Source organism: Leopardus geoffroyi, chromosome E2 (genome assembly GCF_018350155.1).
Source record: "Leopardus geoffroyi isolate Oge1 chromosome E2, O.geoffroyi_Oge1_pat1.0, whole genome shotgun sequence".
Classification (NCBI taxonomy): domain Eukaryota; kingdom Metazoa; phylum Chordata; class Mammalia; order Carnivora; family Felidae; genus Leopardus; species Leopardus geoffroyi.
Genome location: NC_059335.1, coordinates 9,682,599 through 9,706,249, shown reverse-complemented (window position 1 = coordinate 9,706,249; position 23,651 = coordinate 9,682,599). Strand labels below are relative to the sequence as shown.

The window sequence follows — 23,651 nt, the reverse complement described above, 5'->3', positions numbered from 1 at the left end:
TGTGTGGCTGGATTGATGTTTTTACCGGCGGACTCGCGCCCGCATCCCATATGCCAGCGCCGCGGCTCGGTTGGTTAAGCGTCTGCCTCTTGGTTTTGGCTTGCGGTTTTGGGGGTTCGAGCCCCGCCTCAGGCTCTGCGCTGACGGCGTGGAGCCTGCTTGGGATTCTCTCTCTGCCCTTCCCCCACTCACGCTGTCTCTCTCTCTCTCTCTCTCAAAAATAAACTTAAAAAAAAAAGTGGAGATGTTGAGTGACTCTTGTGAACGAGTGAGTGAGTGGACACAGCGATGCAGTAAAACCTTGGACCGCGAGTTAACGTGCCCCGCGAGTGCCCCACGGGACGAGCAAACATTTCCAGTAAGTTTCAACTTGAGAGACAAGCGAGGCCTGGCGCTTGCGAGCGGTCCCTGAGCCGTCACACGTCACCGGATCACAGCTGAGCCGACGGTTCTGGAAGTTCGCTTTGATAGCACCAATGCTTTGGATTGCAAGCACGCTTCCGGAACTCAGTGTGCTTGCAGACCAAGGTTTCGCTGTGTTCAAAATGCGTGGCAAGCGGGGGGGGGGGGGGGGACGTCGGCACGGATTACGTGGTGCCTGCTGTGGTGTGGAAAGGTGGTCGCGGGGGCTCCCTGTTGGACCAGGTGTGACCCCATAGTCGCTGGGTCCTGGGGGGCGTCTCACGAGGTCCTGAGCGGCCAGCGCCGGGGGCTCAAGCAGCGTGTATCTTTGCCAGTCACTGAGGAAGCGTTTGAGTATTTTATTAACGACGGGCGCAGCCGGCCGTGAGCAAGCAGGCCGGGTGGACGGTTAGGTGACGAGAAATGGTGGGGGTCTGCGTGTGGGCAGGGACAGTGGCTGCGGAGAGGAGGAGAGAGCCGGGGAGGGGTGGGAGGTGGAGTGGGTGAGACTTGGGTGGAGTCAGAGGCGTGAGGTCCAGGCGGGTCCTTAGTCCCTGGGGAGGGCTGTGTGGCTTAGGGCTTCTGGGTAGATGTCCCCGTGGACCAGGCAGAAACCAAATTGCTTTCCGTGACCCCGCCTGGGAAGTCAGCGGCGTTTCTGCCGTGCCGTCCTGGTCGCACAAGCTCTTTTCGATCCGAGGGGGATGGCAGGGTGGCCCTGGGGCGGGGGGGGGGGGGGGGGGGGCGGATCCGGGGAGATCAGTGACACTGTCGCGGCCGTTTTCGGAAAACATGATATGCCGCGGTGGCTTAAAGCCACGTCGGGGCGCCTGGGCGGCTGGCTCGGTCGGTTGCGTGTCCAACTCTCCTCGATGTCGGCTCAGGTCATGATCTTGGGGTTCGTGAGATCGAGCCCCGCATCAGGCTCTGAGCTGACCGTGCAGAGCCTGCTTGGGATTCTCCCTCTCCCTCTCTCCACCCCGCCCCTGCTCACACACACTCTCTCTCTCTCAAAATACTTGCCTCCGTTTCTGTGGTCACCGGTAGGTCCCCTAGGTGGCTGTGCTTCTAGGGCTCGACCGGGCGTGAGCTGAGCCGGTGCAGGAGATGGGCATGTGACTCTTGTCCCCCCGCGGGCTAGCCCAGGCTTCTTCCCATGGCCGCTGGGCAGAGGGCGGAAGCGTGCCAAGGCCAGCCCAAGTTCAAGGGGTGGAGCGACAGACCCCATCTCTTGGTAGGAGGGGCTGCAAAGCATACGGGACCAGGGAGAAGAATTTCTGGCCACGTTTGCAGTCAACCACAGTGACCCTTTTCTCAGCTCCCCTTTCTACCAGTCCTCTTCCATTTTGCTGAGCCCTCTCCATCAGTGATGCCCTTGACCCACGGAAGGCCGAGAGAGTCCTTGAAACGGGTCGCCAGGATACCTGGAGATGCGAGCTAGATGATCAGGTTGCGTTCCGCCGCAGATAATGGGAACCGTAGTGGTAGGTTGAGCTGTAAGGATTACGAAGTCTGGAGGCAGGCGGTCCATGAGTTGTTGAGAACTCAGTCTTCTTCTGTCCTCCCAACCGCTATCCTCCGCAGGCGTGCCTACCTGCCTTGGGTGTGTTGCCTCATTGTTGCAAAATGGCTGCAACAGCCCCAGGCATCTCAGCTGTATTCAAAGCTGGAAGTGGGGCGCAAAGAGATTTTCTCCCTAGGGGACCTCTGTCTTTATATTCTGGAAGAAAAACTTTCCCCCAAACAGCCCACAGCCTTCCCCAAAATGTCTCATTGAGCAGAACCCGGCGGTACCCTTTGGCTTTTCCTGTTTGCAGAACCGTCCAAAGGGTACAGAACCGTGAGTGAGTGCAGAACCGTGGCTACCCTAGCTGCCAAGAAGCCTAGGGAAGCAAACGATACAGGGGGTAGGGGTGCCACTGATTCAATCCAATTATTTTATTTTAACGTTTTCCTTCTTTCTTTCGAGAGAGAGAGAAAGGGGTCGAACGCGAGCGGGGGAGGGGCAGAGAGAGTCCCAAGCAGGCTCCGCGCTGTCAGCCCAGGGCTCGATCCCACGAACTGCGAGACCACGACCTGAGCCGAAATCAAGAGTCGGACGCTCAACCGACCGAGCCCCCCGGGCGCCCCTAGCCCAATTATCTTCAAGCCACCTTGACCGCGACCCACCGGAGGAAATGTGTCCACGTACGGACGCACGTAATTGAAAGCGATCTCACACACCAATATTTAACGCTTTGCCTTTTTAATATTTTCTAGTCTGTTCCATTCCATTTTGCTCTATAACCATTCCCCCCCACCCCCCCCAAAAAAAAAAAAAAAATCCTGGTCACAACCTGCTAATTTGATTTCACAACCCTCCAAGGCGTGACCCATAGTTTGAAAAAGACTGACTCAAAACAGCCTTTGTTTACATCTTGGAGCTGGCAAGTGTTACTCTGAACAGCATCAGGGCTTCTGTGAGTAAGGCGGAGGGAGGGTTGGGGAAGTGGTGTTTGCAAAACGCCATTGCCAGCGGGAGGCTTTGCTGCACCGTCTTCTCTCCTTCCTGTGGCAAAGGATACAATTCTGTACACTTTCACTTTTGTTACCTGTCACTGTCCCGGGCGGGGCGGGTACTGACGTTCACCCTGGGAGGTGAGAATCTGCCCGTTTTCTGGAGCTCCGCGGAGCCTTTCAATTCCGGGTCCTGCTGGGCCGGCTGGCTTGTGCCGAGCTCCTGATGACAGTGCAGAACTCGGCTTGCGTTACCCGCGCGGGAGGCATTCCCACGATTTTCTGGAAGGACGCTCTGACATTGTTGCGTCACGGCTGCTCCCTTGAGCTGCTCTCTTGAGCTCCTGGCTTTTCCTGCTTTTTATAGCGCGCGGGTGGCGAAGAATGAGGGCTCCAGAATCACGGGGTCTGAGTTCGAGTTCGGGCCCCCGTCCTTGCGGTTGGGGGGGGGGGGCGGTGTCCTGACCCCTCTCGGGTCCCGGTTTCCTGAGCTGGTGACCCGCAAGGCAGCATTTTTCTTCCTGCCTTCCCGGTGACCTGGAGGGTCCCGTGGATATGCAGTTAGCACGAGACCTGATGCTGGGGAGGCACTCGGCCTCGGCTGAGTTTGTGGGGCGGCGCCTCTCGTGGGTCGGCTGTGGCTTTGTCGTGGGACTCGGGCAGAGCCGTGCGGTGGCTCTTAAAGCGTCTGCTCTGAGGGAACGCGGGGCATCCATTCCTGTGTGGACGACTTTGGGTTGGCAACTTTGTGCATTAATTGTGCACTCCCCCCACCCCCCCAGTCACTTTTTTAAAAGCTTTTGAGTATGCTTGTTGTTGAGGCGGGGGGAGGATTCAATGCCACCGCTGGACACGTGTCCCAGGGTCAAGGATCGGGTCTGCTTTTGCTCCTTAGGGTATCCCGTGATGAGGGTATCCCCGTGCTGGACGCACAGGGCTTCAGGGGTGCCCTTTGTACCAGGCTGCTCTGAACGAATGAATGGGTTTGTCTTCTCTCGTTCCGCACGGTCATGGATTCCGTCCGCGAATATTTACCGAGCCCCCCCTGTGCGGGCACCGGCATCCCACAGGCAAGAAAACACAATGAACCATCAGACAGAGAGTCATGCGATACTTGGGATGAAAGGATGTTTTTCAGCAAACGTTTCTCACCGCGGAAAACGCCACGCGTGCACCGGGGAGAGAGCAGGGCAAAAGGTGGGCCCCCTCCTCTTCAGCCAACCTGGTCAATCTCCAGGTTTCCACCACTCTGGCCAGACCAGCCCTGCCCGCGATGGAAATGGCCTCGATCCGCGCTGCCCCGGGACGGCGGCCACCGGCTGCGTGCGGCTGTTGAGCGCCTGGCAAGCGGCAGATGTGATCGGAAGGAAACGTTAGGGGCGCCTGGGTGGCTCAGTCCGCTAAGCGTCCGAGTCCTGCTTGCGGCTCGGGTCGTGACCTCAGGGTCGTGGGATCGAGCCCTGTGTCGGGCTCCGTGCTGAGTGTGGAGCCTGCTTAAGATTCTCCCTCTTTCCCGGGCCGCCTGGGTGGCTCAGTCGGTTAAGCGTCCGACTTGGGCTCAGGTCCTGATCCCACGGTCCGTGGGTTCGAGCCCCGTGTCGGGCTCTGCGCTGACAGCTCGGAGTCTGGAGCCTGCTTTGGATTCTGTGTCTCCCCTCTCTCTGCCCCTCCCCTACTCATGCTGTGTCTCTCAAAAATTAAAAACAAACAAACAAAAAAAAAGATTCCCTCTCTGCCCTTCTCCCTCACTCACTCATTCTCTCTCTAAAATGAAATTAAAATTAAAAAAAAAAGGTTTTTTCAAAAATCTTTGATAGTCCTCATTGTCCTTTTAGAAAAAAAAGTTGTTTTATTCTGAGACAGAGAGGAGAGAGAGAATCCCAAGCGGGTTCCGTGCTGTCGGCTTAGAGCCCCACGTGAGGCTCGATCTCATACACCATGAGATCATGACCTGAGCCAAAATCAAGAGTCAGACGCTTAATGAACTAAGCCACCAGGAGCCCCAAGTGTCTGGTTTTTTTTTAATTCTTTTTTTTTTTTTTTTTAAATTTTGGGACAGAGAGGGACAGAGCATGAACGGGGGAGGGGCAGAGAGAGAGGGAGACACAGAATCGGAAACAGGCTCCAGGCTCCGAGCCATCAGCCCAGAGCCCGACGCGGGGCTCGAACTCACGGACCGCGAGATCGTGACCTGGCTGAAGTCGGACGCTTAACCGACTGCGCCACCCAGGCGCCCCTAATTCTTTTTTTTTTTTTAACCACGGTAAAATACACATAACATACAATTGACTACCTTACCCATTTTTAATTTGTATTTATTTTTTAATACTTACTTGTTTTTGATTAAGAGACAGAGTGCGAGCATGGGGAGGGGCAGAGAGAAAGAGGGAGACGCAGAATCCGAAGCAGGCTCCGGGCTCCGAGCCGTCAGCACAGAAGCCCGACGCGGGGCTCGAACCCGCAGACCGCGAGATTGTGACCTGGGCCGAAGTCGGACGCTTAACCGACTGAGCCACCCAGGCGCCCCTCTTTTTTTTTTTTTTTTTTTAATCACGGTAAACTACGTATAACGTAAAATTGCCTACCGTCCCCTCTTTTTTAAAACGTATTAAGTAGTCTCGACCCCCAGCGTGGAGCTTGAACTCGCCACCCTGAGATCGAGAGTCGCGTGCTCTTCCGACTGAGCCAGCCAGACACCCTCCCCCCTCGGCCATTCCCAAGTGTGCAGTTCCACGGCACGACTGCAGTCACACTGTTGTGCGACCGTCACCACCGTCCGTCGCCCGAGCTCTTCGTCTTGCAGAACTGAACTCTGCCCCCGCGAAGCACTAGCTCCCCGTTCCCCCTTCTCCCCAGCCCCTGGCAGCCGCCGTCCCGCCCTCTGGCCCTGTGTGCGTTACACGTGGAATCCTGCAGCGCGTGTCTTTCCGCGACTGGCTTGTTTCACTCCGCACGATGTCCTCAGGGGCCAGCCACGTCGAAGCCTGGGTCAGAACTCCCTTCCTGAATGACGGTTGATGGCCCGTTGATGGCCACTTGAGTTGCTCCCGCGCTGGTGAATAATGGCAATATGGGCGGCCAGGGGCGCCTGCGTGGCGCAGTCGGTTAAGCGACCGACTTCGGCTCAGGTCACGATCTCGAGGTTCGTGGGTTCAAGCCCCGCGTCGGGCTCTGTGCCGATGGCTCGGAGCCCGGAGCCTGCTTCCGATTCTGTGTCTCCCTCTCTCTCTGCCCCTCCCCTACTCGTGCTCTGTGTCTCTGTCTCTCAAAAATAAATAAACATTAAAAATTAAAAAAAAAAAAAAAAAATCTAGGGGTGCCCGGTTGGTTCGGTCGGATAAGCATCCGACTCTCGGTTTCAGCCCAGGTCGTGGTCTTATGGTTTTCATGAGTTCGAGCCCCGCATCAGGCTGTGTGCTAACAGCAAGGAGCCTGCTTGGGATGCTCTCTCTTCCTCTCTCTCTGCCCGTCCCACGCTCACTCTCTCTCTCTCTCAAAATAAATAAATAAGAATTTTTTGGGGCGCCTGGGTGGCTCAGTCAGTTAAGCGTCCGACTTCAGCTCAGGTCACGATCTCGCGGTCCGTGAGTTCGAGCCCCGCGTCGGGTTCTGGGCTGATGGCTCAGAGCCTGGAGCCTGTTTCGGATTCTGTGTCTCCCTCTCTCTCTCTCACCCTCCCCCGTTCATGCTCTGTCTCTCTCTGTCTCAAAAATAAATAAACGTTAAAAAAAAAAAATTAAAAAAAAAGAAAAGAGGTAAGGACTCCAAGGAAAGGAAGAAAACGCGAGGCCGTTGTTACCCCCGGAATGTTAATCACAGCTTCTTAATATTGTCGGATATCCGGGCACTGTTCAAATTCTGTCTCTTTCAACGGCTGGTGGCTTCGTTTGTGCCCTTTTTTAAACGTTTTAGAGTTTTTTTAATGGTTGTTTATTTCTGAGAGAGACAGACACCTTGTGAGCGGGGGAGGGGCAGAGAGAGAGGGAGACACCGAATCCGAAGCAGGCTCCGGGCTCGGAGCTGTCGCGGGGCTCGAACCCACGAACCGGGAGATCGTGACCTGAGCCGCAGTCGGACGCTCAACTGACTGAGCCACCCAGGCGCCCCTCATTTGTGTCCTTCAAGCCTCCTTCTGCCTGCTTGGGTGAAGGGCTGCGGGGTACCTGGTTAGCCCGGCGTGGGCACGTTTCTTTGGCCGTGATGGCCGTGGCTTCTCCATAACCACTCCGTTTGGCCTCATTTATCTCATCTGAGAAATGGGCGTAAAGCTGGCCTTGGAAGGATGCGAGGAGGCCTGGTGCCGGGCGGCTTAAGTAGGACCGTGTGCATGACCCATCACGGAAGCTGGTGATGTATACAGCCTTCCTCCCGCGGTGCTCACGCGGCAGCTGGCACCTGGTGGAAAAGCTGGATGGAGGCTGGGGGGCTTTTTTCCCCAACCTGACTGGCCGGAAAGCTTTGGGGGGGTGGCCACACCGGGTCATGTCCACAGCGGCAGCTGAATGCTTGCGAAACACTTTGGCACACGTGAGGACTGAAGGCGTTCGTGCGTAACGATCCCATGGCGGGGGACGTGCCGTTAGCCCCCTCGGACTGGTGGGGAAACTGAGGCACGGGGGGTGGGGGGGGGTGAGTAACTGGTCGCGGGGCACACAGGCTGGGCGGGATCCCGGGCTTCTCGATCCAGGGAAGGGCCTGGGCATCAGTGTGAGACCAGGGGGGACAGGAGGCAGGGTCAGGGCTGACCTTTTCTCCTCAGCCGGCCGCGTTTGGCAGGGCTCACCAAACAGCGACATCAAGGGCAGTAACGATCGCAGTGCCTGCTGTGTGCGCACCACAGCCCAGGCCCTGTCCTCAGAGACTCTCCGCCCGCAGAGGAGACACAGGGACAGTGATTATACGCTTTTGGCCCAGGAACACATCGAGGCACAGAGAGGTGAGGTCACCTGCCTGGTGTCGCCCAGCCCACGCACGGCGGAGCGGGGATCTGTCGTTTCACGCCGCGTCTCTTGGCTTCAGGCCGATGGGAGACGGGGGAGGCAGAGGTGCGGAGCTGATCGCTGGCCTGTTGTTTTCCTCTTAATGTGGAAACTCCCCACAACGGCCAGCGACCGGCACCCGAAGCCCCCGGGCACCCATCACTCAGCCTTACCAGCTCCCACCCGTCCTGCCACACCTGTCTGGCCTCTCTCCCGCCCCGCTAACACGTACTGGTGTTGATTTCTTTCTTTTCTTTTCTTTTCTTTTCTTTTTTTTTTTTTTTACAGCTTCTTAAGGTAAAATGTACACGTTTTGAGCACACACGCACAGATCCGAGCCGTTACGTTTTAAACCCTCACTTAACCGGCACCTTCATTGGCATCCCCCAACGCAGAACATTTTCCTCTCGCCGAAAAGCCCCCCCCCCCCCCCGCCCCGTTCCTTTCTCTGCTGTGACCGTCGGAATAAAGACGCACGGATGAAAACATTCTCCTGGGGCGTCTGGGTGGCTCAGTGGGTTAAAGCGTCCGGCTCTTGGTTTTGGCTCAGGTCGCGATCTCGCTGTTCCCGGGATCTGGGATCGAGCCCCGTCTCGGGCTCTGCGCTGACGGCGTGGAACCTGCTTCAGACTCTCCATCCCCCACCCCTCCCCCCGCCGCCCTCTCTGCTCCTCCCTCCCCTGCTCGCTCGCTCTCTCTCGAAATCAATAAGGAAACTTGAAAATTTTTTTCGGCGAGACGTCAGGAGCCTCCCGCTGGTCATGCATCCCCCGGACCCCCCGTCTGGAGAGTCCTGTTCAGGAAACTCGCGCTCCCGGGCGCGGTTCTGCTGGCCCGAGGTTTGCAGAGCTGGGACCACACCTGAAATTCCAGGCTGGGAGGACGGAAGGAACCAGTGGGAAGCTGGGTGCTTGTGAACACCGCCAGGCCAAGGCGGTGCATCCAGATGGGACACGGGTCCCAGGATCCCACGTTCCTGGGTCTTGTGACGATTGCTTCCTAGGTCTTCCCAGGGCCGGGTGCAACCAGTCCTCTCCCCCCTCCCCGCCCCTCCCTTTATCGCCATTTCGAATCTGAACTATTCCAAGCATTCATGAAATGATAACAGGCTGCTGGCAGCTTTATCTTCTCCTGACATTTTTGCCATAGTTGCTTCAGATTCTGAAAGGAAAACAGCCTGACGAGAGGAACGTCCATCCGAGGGATAGGTGGCTAAGAGTGGGGACTCTTAGCCGGCCTTGGCTCAGGCCCCGGCCTGGCCCCTTACCAGTTGAGGGCTCCTGGGAGTAGAGATCACGGGCCTGAGCCTCACTTTCCCCCTCTGTGGAATGGGGCTAATAAAAGTGCCTATCCCGGGGGCGCCTGGGTGGCTCGGTCGGTGAAGCGTCCGACTTCGGCTCCGGTCACGATCTCACGGTTCGTGGGTTCGAGCCCCGCGTCGGGCCGTGTGCCGGCAGCTCAGAGCCTGGAGCCCTCTTCGGATTCTGTGTCTCCCTCTCTCTCTGCTCCTCCCCCCGCTTGCCCTCTGTCTCTCTCTCTCTTTCGAAAATAAAGAGGGATTAAAAAAAAAATTTTTTTTTTAACCTTTAACATTTTTTAAAGGTTTTTTAAAGAATTAAAAAAAATAAAAACATTAAGAAACAAAGAAAAGGTGAAATGGGTTCATGTGGGCCGACACCCTCCCCTCCCCGCGGCCGTTCCGTTCCAGTTGATCCTCGTTATTCGCGATCCCGTATCTGCCGACACGTGTAACCCACAGATCGATACTGATGCGCTGCCCTGGTCACTTGGGGACGCGTGAAAACGCTTGAGCGGCCCAAAGCACCTGTTCCCACTGAGGCTGGACGAGGCAACACTTTGTCTTCTCATTTCATCTCTCACGATGCTTAGCGCCAACCCGTTTACATCCTTCCTGCTTCTCATTGGCGGTTTTGCTGTTAAAAACGCGCCCCCCCCCCCCCCCCCCGCCCGGCCTAGCACCGAGTGCCGCCCCGGGTCCCCGAGGCGGCCGTGCAGAACGGAGGCGCCTCGGATAACGAGAATCGACTGTTTGATCAGGTCGAAGCCTCAGTGAATTATGTCGTGTAAGTGCCAGCTTCGTGCCCAGCTCAGGTGACACCGTGTGGCCAGCCATCGCGCTCCGTGCGTGCGTCTCGTGCACGATAACGTCCGGTGTTGGCTCTCGTGCTGTTAAACTTGTGTTTGACCCCTTCCTTCCTCGCTGCAGCTCCCTCCCTGTCCCTGGCTTTCTGTCTCACAGCCTCCCTCTCGTTCTCTCTCCACAGCTGGCCCCCGAAAGGACACTCCCCAAGTCCCCAGCCGGGGGCCCCGCATAGACCTGGAGTGGACACCCCCTCCTTCCCTTCATGATTCGTTTGTAGCGCAGGTAACCGGCCGAGGGTCCCGGTCCGTGCCCCGAGGGGCGTGTGTCCCTGATTCCACCTCCCTGGGCCCACCTTGACTCCTGGGCGGAGAAGGAACGTTCCTTCCTGGCGGAGCCTGGCTTAGCCCCTCCGTCTCCGGCCTTGGACCGCCCGCCCCCCGCCCCAGGTCATTTGGACCATCCCCCTGCCTCCCTGCCAGCTGCAGGTGGGGATCTTCTCCCCACTTTCCCCTTTTCTCCAGATGCTTTGCAGGTCCTGCCTTTCTGTCCCCTGGCTGGGCTTCCCCCCACTCCCCGCCCCAGCCCCTGCCCCGGGCTGGTTGGGGAGGGCAGGGCTCGCCGGCCACAGGAAGAAGGAAGCGTTGGTGGGGCTGGGATGTGGAGCCGGACAGAGCATGTTGTCACCGCTGCGAAAGGCAGCGAGAGCCGGGGAAGGACCTCCAGGGACGGTCCCCGCGGCCAGTCATTGCTGTGTGTTGTGGGGAGCCTGTGCCTGCCGGCTTCGCAGGCCCCGAACCAACTATGAGAAGCCCCTTCCCAAGACTCTTTATGCCCCTGGAGTGCTTGGGGGATCCTGGGAGTTGGGGTGATGGTTGGGGGTGGCGGTCACAGAACGCTGTCACAGGGGAGGGGCTCTAACCAGCTGGGGGCGCACGTGAGGGGGAACCCACGTCAGTCACTACATCCTCGGTGAGGTTCGGGACTGTTCCCGCGTAGGGCAGACCCCGCCCAGCCACACCCTGCTCCGGGCCAGACCCTGCGTTCAAGGCCTGGCTCTGCCCCCTGTTGGCTGGGAAATGGATGACAGTCTCCACGTCCCCAGTTACTCCTCTGCGACGTGGGGATGGCAGGACCCTCCCCCCTTGTGGGGTACCGTGAGGATTGAAAGGGTTACGTGTGCGTGAAGGCCTCAGCGCAGGCCCGCACGCGATCAGGGCTCACGTAGTCTCGGTCAGCGTCCTCATCGGGGGCATCAGATGCCGGGCAAGAGGTCGGGGAGGAGGAAAAGGCAGCTGTCTCTGGGCGGGGGGGGGGGCTCCTGGAAGGCTCTCCCCGCCCCCACCCACACCTGTAGACTCCAGGGAACAGACACCCTGACCTTCCACGGACGTTGGGCCCAGGGAACTGTCCTTGAAGGCAGGGTCCTGGCGTGCCGCACAGCCGTCTAACCTTGTGTCCCCTGCCCTCTTCCCGCCCCACCCCGTGCAGTGGCGATGGATGATGAGGATGGGAGGTGCTTACTAGACGTGATTTGGTGAGTAACGGCCTCCTCCTGCCCTCCCTGTCCCCCCTCCTGTCCTCCCACCTCCCCTCCTTCACCTCCTCAGTGTCTCTCCTCTTCTGTCTTTCAGCGACCCTCAGGCCCTCAATGACTTCTTACATGGATCCGAGAAGGTGAGTGCTGGGGCAGGGAGGGGCCTCCCTGGGGTAGGGGGCTGTGGAACTGGGGGGCTGAGAGACCTGTGCCCCGGATTCAGTAGACCTCCGCCTTGCGCCTTCTGTGAGCTGAGCCCCCGGGGTCATGGCCAGAGCAGAGGAGGTGGCAAATCCCTGCCCTCACACCGTACACATTTCCTCGGGGGGGAAACAAAGCAGTCACCGACCGCACCCTGCAGAGCAGGATAAAAATAAGAATGTCACTTGCACAACAAAATAGTTTCAAACAAAGCGGGGGGGGGGGGGGGGGGGCGGGGGGGGGGGGCCGGGGGGGCGGGGGCTAATTCAGTGTGGGCGGGGAGGTGACATTGAAGGCCAAAGCGGAGGATCAGAGGGAGGCACCCATGCTGCTTTGGGCAGAAGGGCAGGCAGAAAAATGCAGGAAAACATGCTACGGTCAGTGAACAGAAAGAAGGCTGGTGGGGCCGGACTGAAGGGGAAACTGGTGGCGGGGGACACTGGAGCGGACAAAAGTCATAGGTCACGCGGGGCCTGGAGCAAAGCAGGAAGTAGAAGCGGGCTGAGCCATGAGGAGTCGTATCGGTTGTCTGGGGCTGTGTAACAAATTATCCCGACGCTTAGTGACTTAAAGTTTGTTAGTGCTGTCCCAGTTCCTGAGGGTCAGGACTTGGGCAGCCGCTTCGCTGGGTGCCCCTGGCGCGGGGGCGTCCCTCCTGAGGTTGCAGTCGGGATGTCGGGCGGGGCCGCTGTCATCCGAAGGCTTGTCCGGGGCTGGAGGACGGGCTTCCACGACGACGCGTTTCTGTGGCTGTTGGCCAGAGGCCTTGGCTCCTCAGCACATAGGCCTCCCTGTAGGGACAGCTTGAGTGTCCTCAGGACGTGTCACTCTGGCTTCCCCCACAGTGAGTGACCCAAGGGCCAGGGCCAGGAGGAAGCTCAGTGCCTCTTATGATCTCACCACCGAAGTCACTCTGTATTCGTGAGAAGTGAGTCACTGAGCCGGCCCGCGATCACAGGGAGGGGAATGTAGCGTCACCTCTTGGAAGGAGAAGCGTCAGATGACTGTGGCGTGGCGGCGAGGACTGCGGGACGACGGCGGCCGGGGCCGTGGGGTGGGCACTGAAGGGGGGGGGGCTCCGGGCGCTGGCTTTGGGGGTCCGTCTGGAACGCAGAGCCGACTAGACCCGCTGGTGGAGGAGTCGTTGAGGAGGAGAGTGTCCGAATGCCTCCTAGATTTGAGTGGGTTGTGTCTTCTGAGGCTGGGGGTTCGGGGGGGGCAGATTCCACGAGCGCAGGGGGGCCCCTCATTGGCGGTGCTGGGAGCCCGGGGTTCTGGAGAGACATCCACGTGGAAAGAGACTGGGGAGGCTCAGCCGTGGACGCACGTTCCGTGGGCCCTTCCGTGGACGTCAGGTGCTGTTTCAGAGATGCGCCTTGGGAATCAGGTCCCTGCCCTCCCGGAGTCAGGCTGGGCATGGGCGCTAGGTGCCCAGATGGTGGGGGGGGGGGTGGGGGGCACGCCGGGCACTTGGGCCGCGTAGAGAAAGGAGTGACTTAGTAAGGAGAGACGGGTGGTTGTTGAGAGAAGGTGGCGGGTCCGACGGGTCCCGAAGGATGTGCTGGGATGAAGGCTGAAGGCGGGGCTCAGCTGGGGCAGAGGCACGGAGGCAGGAGTCTAGAGTTCAAGGCAGGCGCGTCGGGAGAGCCTCGGACTCCGTGCCGGGGACACCTTGGGTTTTCAACACGCCGCCAAGCCCCTTTCTTTGGGGCCTCTTTTCTGGAGGCAGAGTGTCCCGCGATGCTGATGCCCCAGGGGCGGTCTTTGTCCCCTGGTCCGCTGTGACTTCAAATTGGTTTTTGTTCTAGAGCAGGGCCAGCCCGCTGCCCAGCTGACCTTGACCTGGGGTGGGGGCGGGTCTTGTTGCAGCTGGACGGTGACGACCTCCTGGATAACCCCGGGGAGGCCCAAAGTGCCTTCTATGAAGGTCCTGGGGTAAGTGACTCAGGGGTTCGGTGGGGGGCGGGGGGCGGGCTCTGAGTCACGGCCCGTGGTGTCCCTGGAGGCGGCCGGCGGGAGGGAGACCCTAACGGCAAGAGGGAAGGGGGTCACGTTCACCCCTGAGGCGCTTTGCCTGGAGGAGGGGGGGGGGCCACGGGGGGTGGAGGTGAGACTAGGTGGGGTGGCCCTGGATCTGCCCACCGGCTCCTCGGGAAGAAGGGGAGGGTCCCGGGTCCCTGGCTTCGGGGCCTCGGGTCAGTTGGGACAGAGTGGTTCTGGGGAGTTGAGGCAGAGGCCAGCTCTGGGGTTCACCAGGGGACACTCGTCTAGGGAGCAGGCAGTGTGGGGGCCTGGGGGCCTGTCCCTGCTTAGCCGTGGTTGGGTGTCCCCCAGGGGAAGGGGATCGACTGACGCAGACCTCGGTCTCCATCTGGAAAATGGGGGCGGGGGAGCCAGGCAAAGCCCAGAGTGGGGAACGCAGTGGACGTTAATTAAGCACCTACTGTGTGCCTGACCATGCCACTTGACCTTCCCTCTTCTTCCTCTTCTGCTGCTTCTCCCTTCCTCCCCCCTTCCCAACCCCCCTTCGCCTCATCCCTCCCCCTCCTCCTCCGGTCTTCTCCCTCCTCCCTCTTGTCATAACTGTCATTTATTAACACTTACTGTATGCTACCCAGCCCTTTCCGGTCATTTCCACGTAGCGCTCACGACAGCTGTGATAATATGTTCTGAATAATTGATCTTTCATAATATAAATGATTAATCTAGAACCTGACCAGTAAACCTTTATTTGACCCTTTATAGACCCAGGAACAGTGACGAGCCTGGATTCTGACTTTGTGATTAGTCATCCTTTTTAAGTTTCTTTTATCTATCTATCTATCTATCTATTTAGAGAGTAGGGGAGGGACAGAGAGAGAGGGAGAAAAACCCCAAGCAGGCTCCGTGCTGTTAGCCCAGAGCCAGACACGGAGCTCAGTCTCGCGAACCATGAGCTCCTGACCTGAGTCGCAATCAAGCGTCGGACGCTCAACCGACTGAGCCACCCAGGTGCCCCGATACCATCCTTTTTTAACACCTGTGAAGCCCCTGGTCCGGCTTCAAGCCCCCTGCGTGTGATGTCCGTGAAGGTCATGGCCGTCCTAGGAGGCAGGTTTGGTTGTGGCCATTTAAGTGGTGAAGAACTCAGAACCGTCCGGGTCTGGGCTGGGGGCTGATCGGGAGCCACATCCTGCCAAGCAGTCCCCTCTCTCCGCCTGGGAAAGGAGGGTGGGGGCGCACGATTCTCGCCTGTGCCACATTTGCTCAAATATCCGTGCGTGTCTTGGTCGTACGTGCCTGGATCGCAATCCGGGACAGCGTGGAAGGCGCTGAAGATGCGTCCGACTCAGCACGGCCGGCCCAGAGTAAGGCCCCCGACGGTAGCTGCCGCTGTCCCTAACGAACACGACCCCGGTCTTCGATCCGGAAGCTTTGGGGGCCGGGCATGTTTCAGAACTCCGGGTCCTTCCAGGGGTTCCGGGAAAGTGATGCGGGACGTCACGTGACACGCTCACTCCCCTCTCCACGGTCCGCCTCCGGAAGGGTCACGTCACGTGGGCAAATTGTGGCTCTCCCCGAGAGCGCCGTAATCACTTTTGGTCAGGGTTTGCTACCAAAAGGGTTAGGAAGGCGTTGGCGGCCTTCGGGGCGCTTCTGAGGCGTGGGAGCTGCACGTGGGGGTTTTATGGGCCTTTATGGCTCCTTCGAGAAGAGTTTTCATTCCGTTCCGCTGACGCGTGCAGGCAGGGAGAGCGGGGCCGGAGAAAGCAAGCCCCGGGTTGCACGGCAGAGCCCGGCGGAGGCTGGGATTCGAACGTAGGTGGCGGCCACGTCCGGGTGAAGCGTTCTCTTTGGCCGTGCCGGCACCGAGGGCCCTGTGCGCCGGCCCTGCCCTGCGCCAGCCCCTGGTTAACCTCTGTTCTTCCCTTCCCACCTCGCCCGGCCTCCAGCTCCACGTGCAAGAAGCTTCTGGCAACCACTTGAGCCCGGAGCCCACGCAGCCGGCCCCCAGCGTGGACCTAGACTTCCTGGAAGATGCCATCCTGGGCTCGCCTGCCGCGGGGGGCGGCGGCGGGGGCGGAGGGGGCGCCGACCAGCCCTGCGACATCCTCCAGCAGAGCCTCCAAGAGGCCAACATCACTGAGCAGACCCTCGAGGCCGAGGCCGAGCTGGACCTGGGCCCCTTCCAGCTGCCCACTCTGCAGCCCGCGGACGGCGGGGCGGGCCCGGCGGGGGCCGGAGGGGCCGCGGCCGTGGCCGCGGGGCCCCAGGCCCTGTTCCCGGGGGGCACCGACCTGCTGGGGCTGCAGGCCCCCCCCGCCGTGCTGACCCACCAGGCCCTGGTGCCGCCCCAGGACGTGGTCAACAAAGCGCTGAGCGTCCAGCCCTTCCTGCAGCCCGTGGGCCTGGGCAATGTGACCCTCCAGCCCATCCCGGGCCTCCAGGGCCTGCCCAACGGCAGCCCTGGGGGCGCCGCGGCGGCCACGCTCGGCCTGGCGCCCATCCAGGTGGTGGGCCAGCCGGTCATGGCACTCAACCCGCCCACCTCCCAGCTCTTGGCCAAGCAAGTGCCCGTCAGCGGCTACCTGGCCTCAGCGGCCGGCCCCTCGGAGCCGGTGACCCTGGCGTCGGCCGGCGTCTCGCCCCAGGGGGCGGGCCTGGTCATTCAGAAGAACCTCCCCACCGCCGTGGCCACCACGCTCAACGGGAACTCGGTGTTCGGAGGGGCCGGGGCTGCCCCCGCAGCGGCCGGCGGGGCGCCCTCGGCGGCCCCCGGCCTCGGCACGTCGCCGCTGGTCCCGGCGCCCAACGTGATCCTGCATCGCACGCCCACGCCCATCCAGCCCAAGCCCGCCGGCGTGCTGCCCCCCAAGCTCTACCAGCTCACCCCCAAGCCGTTCGCCCCCGCGGGCGCCACGCTCACCATCCAGGGCGAGGCGGGGGGCCTCCCGCAGCCGCCCAAGGCCCCCCAGAACCTGACTTTCATGGCAGCGGGCAAGGCCGGCCAGAACGTGGTGCTGTCGGGCTTCCCGGCGCCGGCCCTGCAGGCCAACGTCTTCAAGCAGCCTCCGGCCACCACGACGGGGGCCGCCCCGCCGCAGCCGCCCGGGGCCCTGAGCAAGCCCATGAGCGTCCACCTCTTGAATCAGGGCAGCAGCATCGTCATCCCCGCCCAGCACATGCTGCCGGGCCAGAACCAGTTCCTGCTGCCGGGGGCGCCCGCCGTCCAGCTGCCCCAGACGCTGTCGGCCCTGCCCACCAACGTCGGCGGGCAGATCCTGGCGGCCGCGGCCCCCCACGCGGGCGGACAGCTCATCGCAAACCCCATCCTCACCAACCAGAACCTGGCGGGCCCGCTGAGCCTGGGCCCCGTGCTGGCCCCCCACTCGGGGGCCCACAGCGCCGCCCACATCCTCTCGGCCGCCCCCATCCAGGTGGGCCAGCCGGCGCTCTTCCAGATGCCCGTGTCGCTGGCCGCGGGCAGCCTGCCCACACAGAGCCAGCCGGCGCCCACGGGCCCCACGGCCACCACCGTCCTCCAGGGGGTCACTCTGCCTCCCAGCGCCGTGGCCATGCTCAACGCCCCCGATGGGCTGGTGCAGCCGGCCCCCCCGGCCGCCACCGGGGAGGCCGCACCCGTCCTCGCGGTGCAGACGGCCCCCCAGGCGCCACCGGCCGCCAGCACACCGCTGCCTTTGGGCCTCCAGCAGCCACCGGCGCAGCAGCCCCCCCCCCAGGCCCCTGCCCCTCAGGCCGCCGCCCCGCCTCAGGCCACCACCCCCCAGCCCAGCCCGGGCCTGGCGTCCAGCCCAGAGAAGATCGTCCTGGGACAGCCACCCTCTGCCGCCACCGCGGCCATCCTCACTCAGGACTCCCTGCAGATGTTCCTGCCGCAGGTAAGTGGCCGGGGAGGGGCTCGGACAGGGGGTGTGTGCCGTGGGGAGGGGCCGGGAGCTGGAGTTCAAGGTGTGTGTGGGCAGGGGGGGGGCGGGGAGGCAGCGACTGGGAGGGGGGCGTCTGGTGGGCTTGGGAGGGCGTCTCAGAGCGGCACTCCCTGCTCCCGGTGATGCGGGCTGTCCCCTCGGGGACCAGGAGGGGGAAAGACGAGGAGGGGGACTGACTGGCGGACAGGCTGACTGTCTGCTCTCCTGCTGGAGGGGATGAGGATCAGAGAGACCGGGCAAGACACAGACAGACAGATGGGCAGACAGACAGATGGGGCGGGAGGCCGCGGGCGAGGTGGAGCCGGAGGACTGTCGGGACCGGAGCGAAACGAACTTGCTGGGGCAGCAGGCCCCCTGGTGCCCGGACCCCGGGCTCCGAGCCGCCCCGGCCTCTGCACCCGGCCTCTCGGTGCCCCTGCGCCCGGTCCCCACCACCCCCTGCTCTGGGACGTTGGGGAGGCCGGGATCTTGGGGTGGGGAGGCTGCGGGGGCCGTGGGGTGACCTTCTGACCCTGTGCGGGCTGCCCGTTTCAGGAGAGGAGCCAGCAGCCCCTCTCCGCAGACGGCCCCCACCTCTCCGTGCCCGCCTCGGTCATAGTCAGCGCCCCGCCTCCCGCCCAAGACCCAGCCCCGACCACCCCCACCGCCAAAGGAGCTGGCCTCGGCCCTCAGGCCCCCGACAGCCAGGCTTCCCCGGCGCCGGCCCCCCAGGTAGATGAACCCCAGCAGCCTCTGCCCCAGCTCAGACCGAGCCTTGCCCCTGCAAACCCCTCCTTCCTGCTCCCCCCTCCCCCTCGCTCTGGCTGCCCTGCCTGCCTCTCTGTCTCGCTGGCTTGGGAAAGGTGTCCCTTCGCTCCCCAGATCTTTCCTGAGGGTCTCCTGGCAGCCGTGGACTCCTAGGACCAGAGCCAGGCCTGGGGGAGCCCACACCGTAGGCAGGGACACGGGGTGCACACGGCAAGCACTTCTTTACCACAGTGACCATTTTCGCCTCCGGAGGAGTAACACGGTCAGAGGGTTCGCATCTCAAAAGATAACCCGGAGATGTAGCTTGAAAAGCCCTTTCTCCTGAGCCACGGATTCCCGCCCTGCCTCCCCGGGGCGGTTCTGTGCATCCTTGTCCACGCGTGGACAGGCAAGGCGGCGCCTGGATTCTTTTCTTCCCACTTCGTACAAAAGCAAGGGCACACTCTGCATGCGATTTTGCACATTCTCTCGTTTAGGGACTCATCTCGGAGACGTGGCTTCATTCTTTCGCGGACCGCGCCGTTCTCCGCCGTGCCGACGGGCTGGCATTTATTTAACTGGTCCTTGTTGCCGAGCAGCTAGGTCCTTTCCAGCCTTTGCCTGTGAGGAACCGAGCGGCAAAGCATGACCGTCTGTACGTCACTTTGCGGGGCGGGTTCTCAAAAAAGGAAAGCGCCGGGTCTGTCACAGGCGTCTGTGGTTGTGACGGGAGGCGCCAGATCGCCCTCTGTGGAGTATCGATCGGGGCACCCTTTCACAGCGGTATGTCGTCTGTGCCCCTTTCTGCACGGCCTCAGCAGTGTATTGAACGTCGCCCGCCTGCCGGGTGAAAAGCAGCTTCTCGCCTTGTTTCGGTTTGCGTTTCTGACCACGAGATTGGGCAGGTGTTCGTAGATGTAGACCTGTTTGTGCTTTCCGTGGAATCGCCTGCTCGTACCCCTTGCCATTGAAAATTCGGGTTCCTGGCCGTTTTCTTGTTGATTTGTAGCAACTCTTTACATATGAGGAACGTTGGCCTTTGTCTCACGCGAGCCATAAGCACGTGGGAGTGCTTTTCTGGCGTCGATGTTGTACTCGCTCAAGAAGGACTCGTGGATAGGTCGATGAGCCTAGGCAAGGGGAGGAGGAGGAGGAGATAACGTCAGCAAAGCATCATGGACTTTGGCCTTAGACGACCACGATTTCACTCTCAGGTTCTGCTACTTGCCCCGTGACCTTCAGCAACCAGTTTCTTCTTTCCTGAAACAGATATTTGGGGGGACGAGGGCGCTTAATAGGTGCCCGGCCTTGTGCTGACCCAGAGCAAAGCCCTGTACCCGCTGAGCCTTGATTTCTTCTTGCGCAAAATGGGGATAATAGGTTCTTACGGGTCTGTTAGGAGTAAACGAGCTACCACAGGCTTAGCCCAGACTAAGCAGGCAGTAGGTGTCCACCATTTATCATTTTTTTTTTTTTTTTTTTTATTGTCCCCGTTGGGGGAGAGCGGGATCCGGTCCAGAGTCACGGTCTAGGAGGACACGAGACCAAGATGGCATCCGGCCATGTCTGCATCGAGAGGAGAAGCAGAAGTGGGGGAGGGGACAAAAGGCCAGGAGGCGCCCGGCGTGGGAGCAACTCACGCTGGGAGCAGTGCTTCTGGAGCGGGCCAGATACAGGCCTTCCAGCAAGCAGCTTCCACGGTCCGCTGTTCCAGGGGGTTCGGAGGATCTCCTCCGAGCGCTGTGGGTGCCACGGCACACATTTGCCGGGAGCAGTCGTTCCAGTTTACCTAGTACCGAGGACGTTCTTAGAAGGCAGGACTTTTTTATTTTGTTTTGTTTTGTTTTATCTTATTTCATTTTATTTTTAATGTTTATTTTTGAGAGAGAGAGAGAGAGAGAGACAGAGTGCAAGCAGGGCAGGGGCAGAGAGAGAGAGGGAGACACAGAATCCGAAGCAGGCTCCGGGCTCCGAGCCGTCAGCACAGAGCCCGACGCGGGGCTCGAACTCACGAGCCGCGAGATTACGACCTGAGCCAAAGTCGGACGCTCAACCGACGGAGCCACCCAGGTGCCCCAGGACTTCGTCGTTTTAAAACCGAGACCGTCCCGGGCAAACCAGGACGCGTTTGGTCACCCTCCACACGCCTCACGACCTTCCCCAGCCACATGGTCTCAAGCCATAGCCCGCTCCCTCCGCAGCCCAGCCCGCCCTGGCCCTTGCCTGGTTCGTGTTTCTCCGTAGCACTTCCGGCCGTGTCACCGACTGTCTAGTGTCCTTGTTTACACGGTTCTCGCCATACTGTAAACTCCACGAGGGCAGAGAGTTTTGTCCGTCGTCTCTTTGCCGTATCCCCAGTGGCCAGAACAGTGCCAGGCACACAGCCGACCCTCAGTGAGCCTGTATTGAATAAACCAACGGAGGAAATCATTTATTGAAGAAACGAAACACACGTACGAAACAGCCCCGCCGGTGCTGGCTCTGTGCCCTGTACGCCCCAGTGGAATCAAAGGGAGAGAACGTTCCGGGAGGAGCCGCGGTTCAGCCGCAGGTGAAACAGCCTGCTAGAGGAAAGCATTGAAGGCAGTGGGCTGCCCGTGAGGAGGCCGGCGAGGGTCCTGCTCTGGGCTAAGTGAGCAGGATCAGCCTCTGGGGGGAGGAAGTATTTGAGCTGAGGCCCGAAGAAGGAGAAGTTGTGGGGAAATAGCATGTGCAAAGGCCCTGAGGCCAGGGCCAACTTGGGATGCCAAGGAATGGAAAGTAGGCTGGAGTGGGGGGGGGGGGTGTGGGGTGGAGCGAGACGGGGCCGGAGGAGTTCGGCGGTGCCTCGTGGGCCAATGAGTTGGGCCCTGGCAGTCACGGGGCCATGGCCTTGTCTGATTATACGATTTTCAGTGATCCTTCTGGCTTCCACTGGAGAGTGGCTTGGTGGGCCATGTGAACGGAGGTCCAGAGATCCTCATGGGACAAGGACAAGGACAGTGCTTCAAAGGGGTGGTCACAGTGACGATGGAGGCAAGTAGACGGATCCAGGGGACGGTTTGGAGCTCGCTTCAGGATCAGAGGCACGAGGAGGAGGGCATTATGGGAATAACTTCGTGAACGATACCATTTCTCTTACGGTGAGACCTTGGATTGTGAGTAACTTGTCCTGGGAGCGTCCCTCGCAGGCCCTTGTGTTAGCGGACACGTCTAATAGATTGTAACTTGCTAGGCGAGCGAGGTCTCGCAGCCCGGGTCGTACGGGACGCCGAGCGTCCCACGATCACAGCTGAGCCTGTGGGTTCTTGAAATTCACTTTGCTCTACGAGTGCTTTGGATTCCAAGCATGTTTCCGGGACGAATTACGCTCGCACACCCAGGTTTTCCCGCGCTTCCTCGTGCTGTTCCGGACACTTTACAAGCCTTAGCTCCTTGAAACCTCCCTCAGGTAGGTGGCGCTACCATCCCCATTTCACAGGTGAGGAAGCAGAGGCACAGGGCGAGGCAGTCGCTTGCCCGCGGTTCCCCAGCTGGTAGGGCCTGGATGCGAACCCTGACGGTTTGTGGCCAGAATCACCCGAGGGATGCAGGAAGCCAGAGCCGAGCGTGAATCGCGGCTCTGCTTCGCGCCGGGGGCTCCGAGGCGCAGTTGACTCATCTGCAAAATGGGCACGAGGCCACCGGCCTCACGGGCGCTCGGCACGGAGCAGGCATTCGGGGAGCAGATACGTGCCACGGGCGGGAACAGTGGTAACGGTGCTGTGGCTGACCTTGGAGAAGACAGGATAGTGTGCACGGAAGCTGGTTCCCAGTCACACACACACACACACACACGGGTGCGCACCATGTGGGCGGGCTGTGGCTTTTGTGCCTACGAGAGCGCATGGCATGATGGGAGGTTCTGGACAGACGTCTGTTGGCTGAGCAATTAGGTGGGTGGGCGGGTGGGGGGCTGACCCGGCGGACAGGCGGGCGAGCGGACGGACTGAAGCATGAAGGCAACACGGAAACGTCAGCCGGGTCCCGACTTGTGATACGCGTGCACGCTCGTGTGCCAGGCCCGTCCCCAGGCTGGAAGGCTGCCGTCAGGTGGTTCTTTCGTGCGGCCCCCGTCCCCCGGGCACCTGCTTCGTGGCCAGCCTTCCGCAGGGACGTCCGGGTGAGGGGATTGATTTTGTCGTCGATACCCCGGCTCTTGAAATTGTCCCTTGAGGGGGCTGTATCTTCAGGGGGGGAACGCTGACCATCCCGCTCAGGGAGCGCAAAGCCTCCCGTGTATTGTTTATAGCGGGCTCTGGGGGAAAAAAAAAAAAAAAGCCACTACCCTTGTCGCCGTTATTCAACAAGCGTTACTCGCGTGTGGTTGAAAAAATTCAGTTTGGGGCGCCTGGGTGGCTCCGTTGGCTGGGCATCCGGCTTCGGCGCGGGTCGCGATCTCGCGGTCCGTGAGTTCGAGCCCCGCGTCGGGCTCTGTGCTGACAGCTCGGAGCCCGGAGCCTGGTTTGGATTCTGTGTCTTCCTCTCTCTGCCTCTCCCCTGCTCACTCTCTCTCTCTCTCTCTCTCTCTCTCAAAATAAGCTTAAAAAAAAATACAGCTTACAAATAAAAAAAGGGTATACGGTTAATTCCAGCGAGTCTTCCTTTTCGTGGGATTTGTGGCCCTTTCCGCATATAGACACCCCCCACCCCCACCCCCGGCAGTTTCTTTGTAGAGTGCCATCTTGTGGCGTCATAGGGCAGGCACCGCGGACGTTTGAGGCCGGGTCGTTCGTCATCGTGGGGGGCCGTCCCGTGCACTGTGGCGCGTGGGGTAGCATCCCCGGCCTCCGCCTCCTTGTTGCCAGGAACACCCCTTCTCCAGTTGGGACGACCATGGAGATCTTCAGGGGTTGCCGTGTGTCGCTTGGGGAACCGAATCACCTGGGCTGGGAACCGCCCCTGTGCACTTGGCCAGCATCCCTCGTTGTCTGAACTTGGACCCAGGGAGATGTGAGAGCCTGTGTGTGTGCAAGGTGGGCACCTACTTTCCCTTTGCGTTTACACACAGAAGCGCCCCGTCCTGTTCTGTATCTCGCTTTGCCCGTTCAGCGATACCTCTCGGACCCCTGACTTGCAGACTTTTATTTTTTTTTTAATGTTTCTTTATCTTCGAGAGAGAGAGAGACAGAACGTGAGCAGGGGAGAGGCCGAGAGAGAGAGAGAGAGAGAGAGAGAGAATCTGAAGCAGGCCCCAGGCCCCGAGCTGTCAGCACAGAGCCCGACGCGGGGCTCGAACTCACGGACCGTGAGATCATGACCTG

General features: G+C 60.5%; 1 protein-coding gene across 3 annotated transcripts in view; it reads left to right on the top strand.

Annotated features, from left to right (window-relative positions):
• Nucleotides 1–23,651, top strand: part of BICRA (BRD4 interacting chromatin remodeling complex associated protein) — an 81,293-nt gene that overhangs the window by 45,947 nt on the left and 11,695 nt on the right. The window contains exons 2-7 of one of the 3 annotated variants that reach the window (XM_045440764.1): nucleotides 10,163–10,263; nucleotides 11,470–11,515; nucleotides 11,613–11,655; nucleotides 13,586–13,651; nucleotides 15,649–17,595; nucleotides 18,178–18,354. In XM_045440764.1, the coding sequence (XP_045296720.1) occupies nucleotides 11,475–11,515; nucleotides 11,613–11,655; nucleotides 13,586–13,651; nucleotides 15,649–17,595; nucleotides 18,178–18,354 (2,274 nt within the window). In that variant the 5' untranslated portion in view covers nucleotides 10,163–10,263; nucleotides 11,470–11,474. The remainder of the gene's footprint in view (nucleotides 1–10,162; nucleotides 10,264–11,469; nucleotides 11,516–11,612; nucleotides 11,656–13,585; nucleotides 13,652–15,648; nucleotides 17,596–18,177; nucleotides 18,355–23,651) is intronic. The other 2 variants (XM_045440766.1, XM_045440765.1) reach the window with 2 other exon arrangements.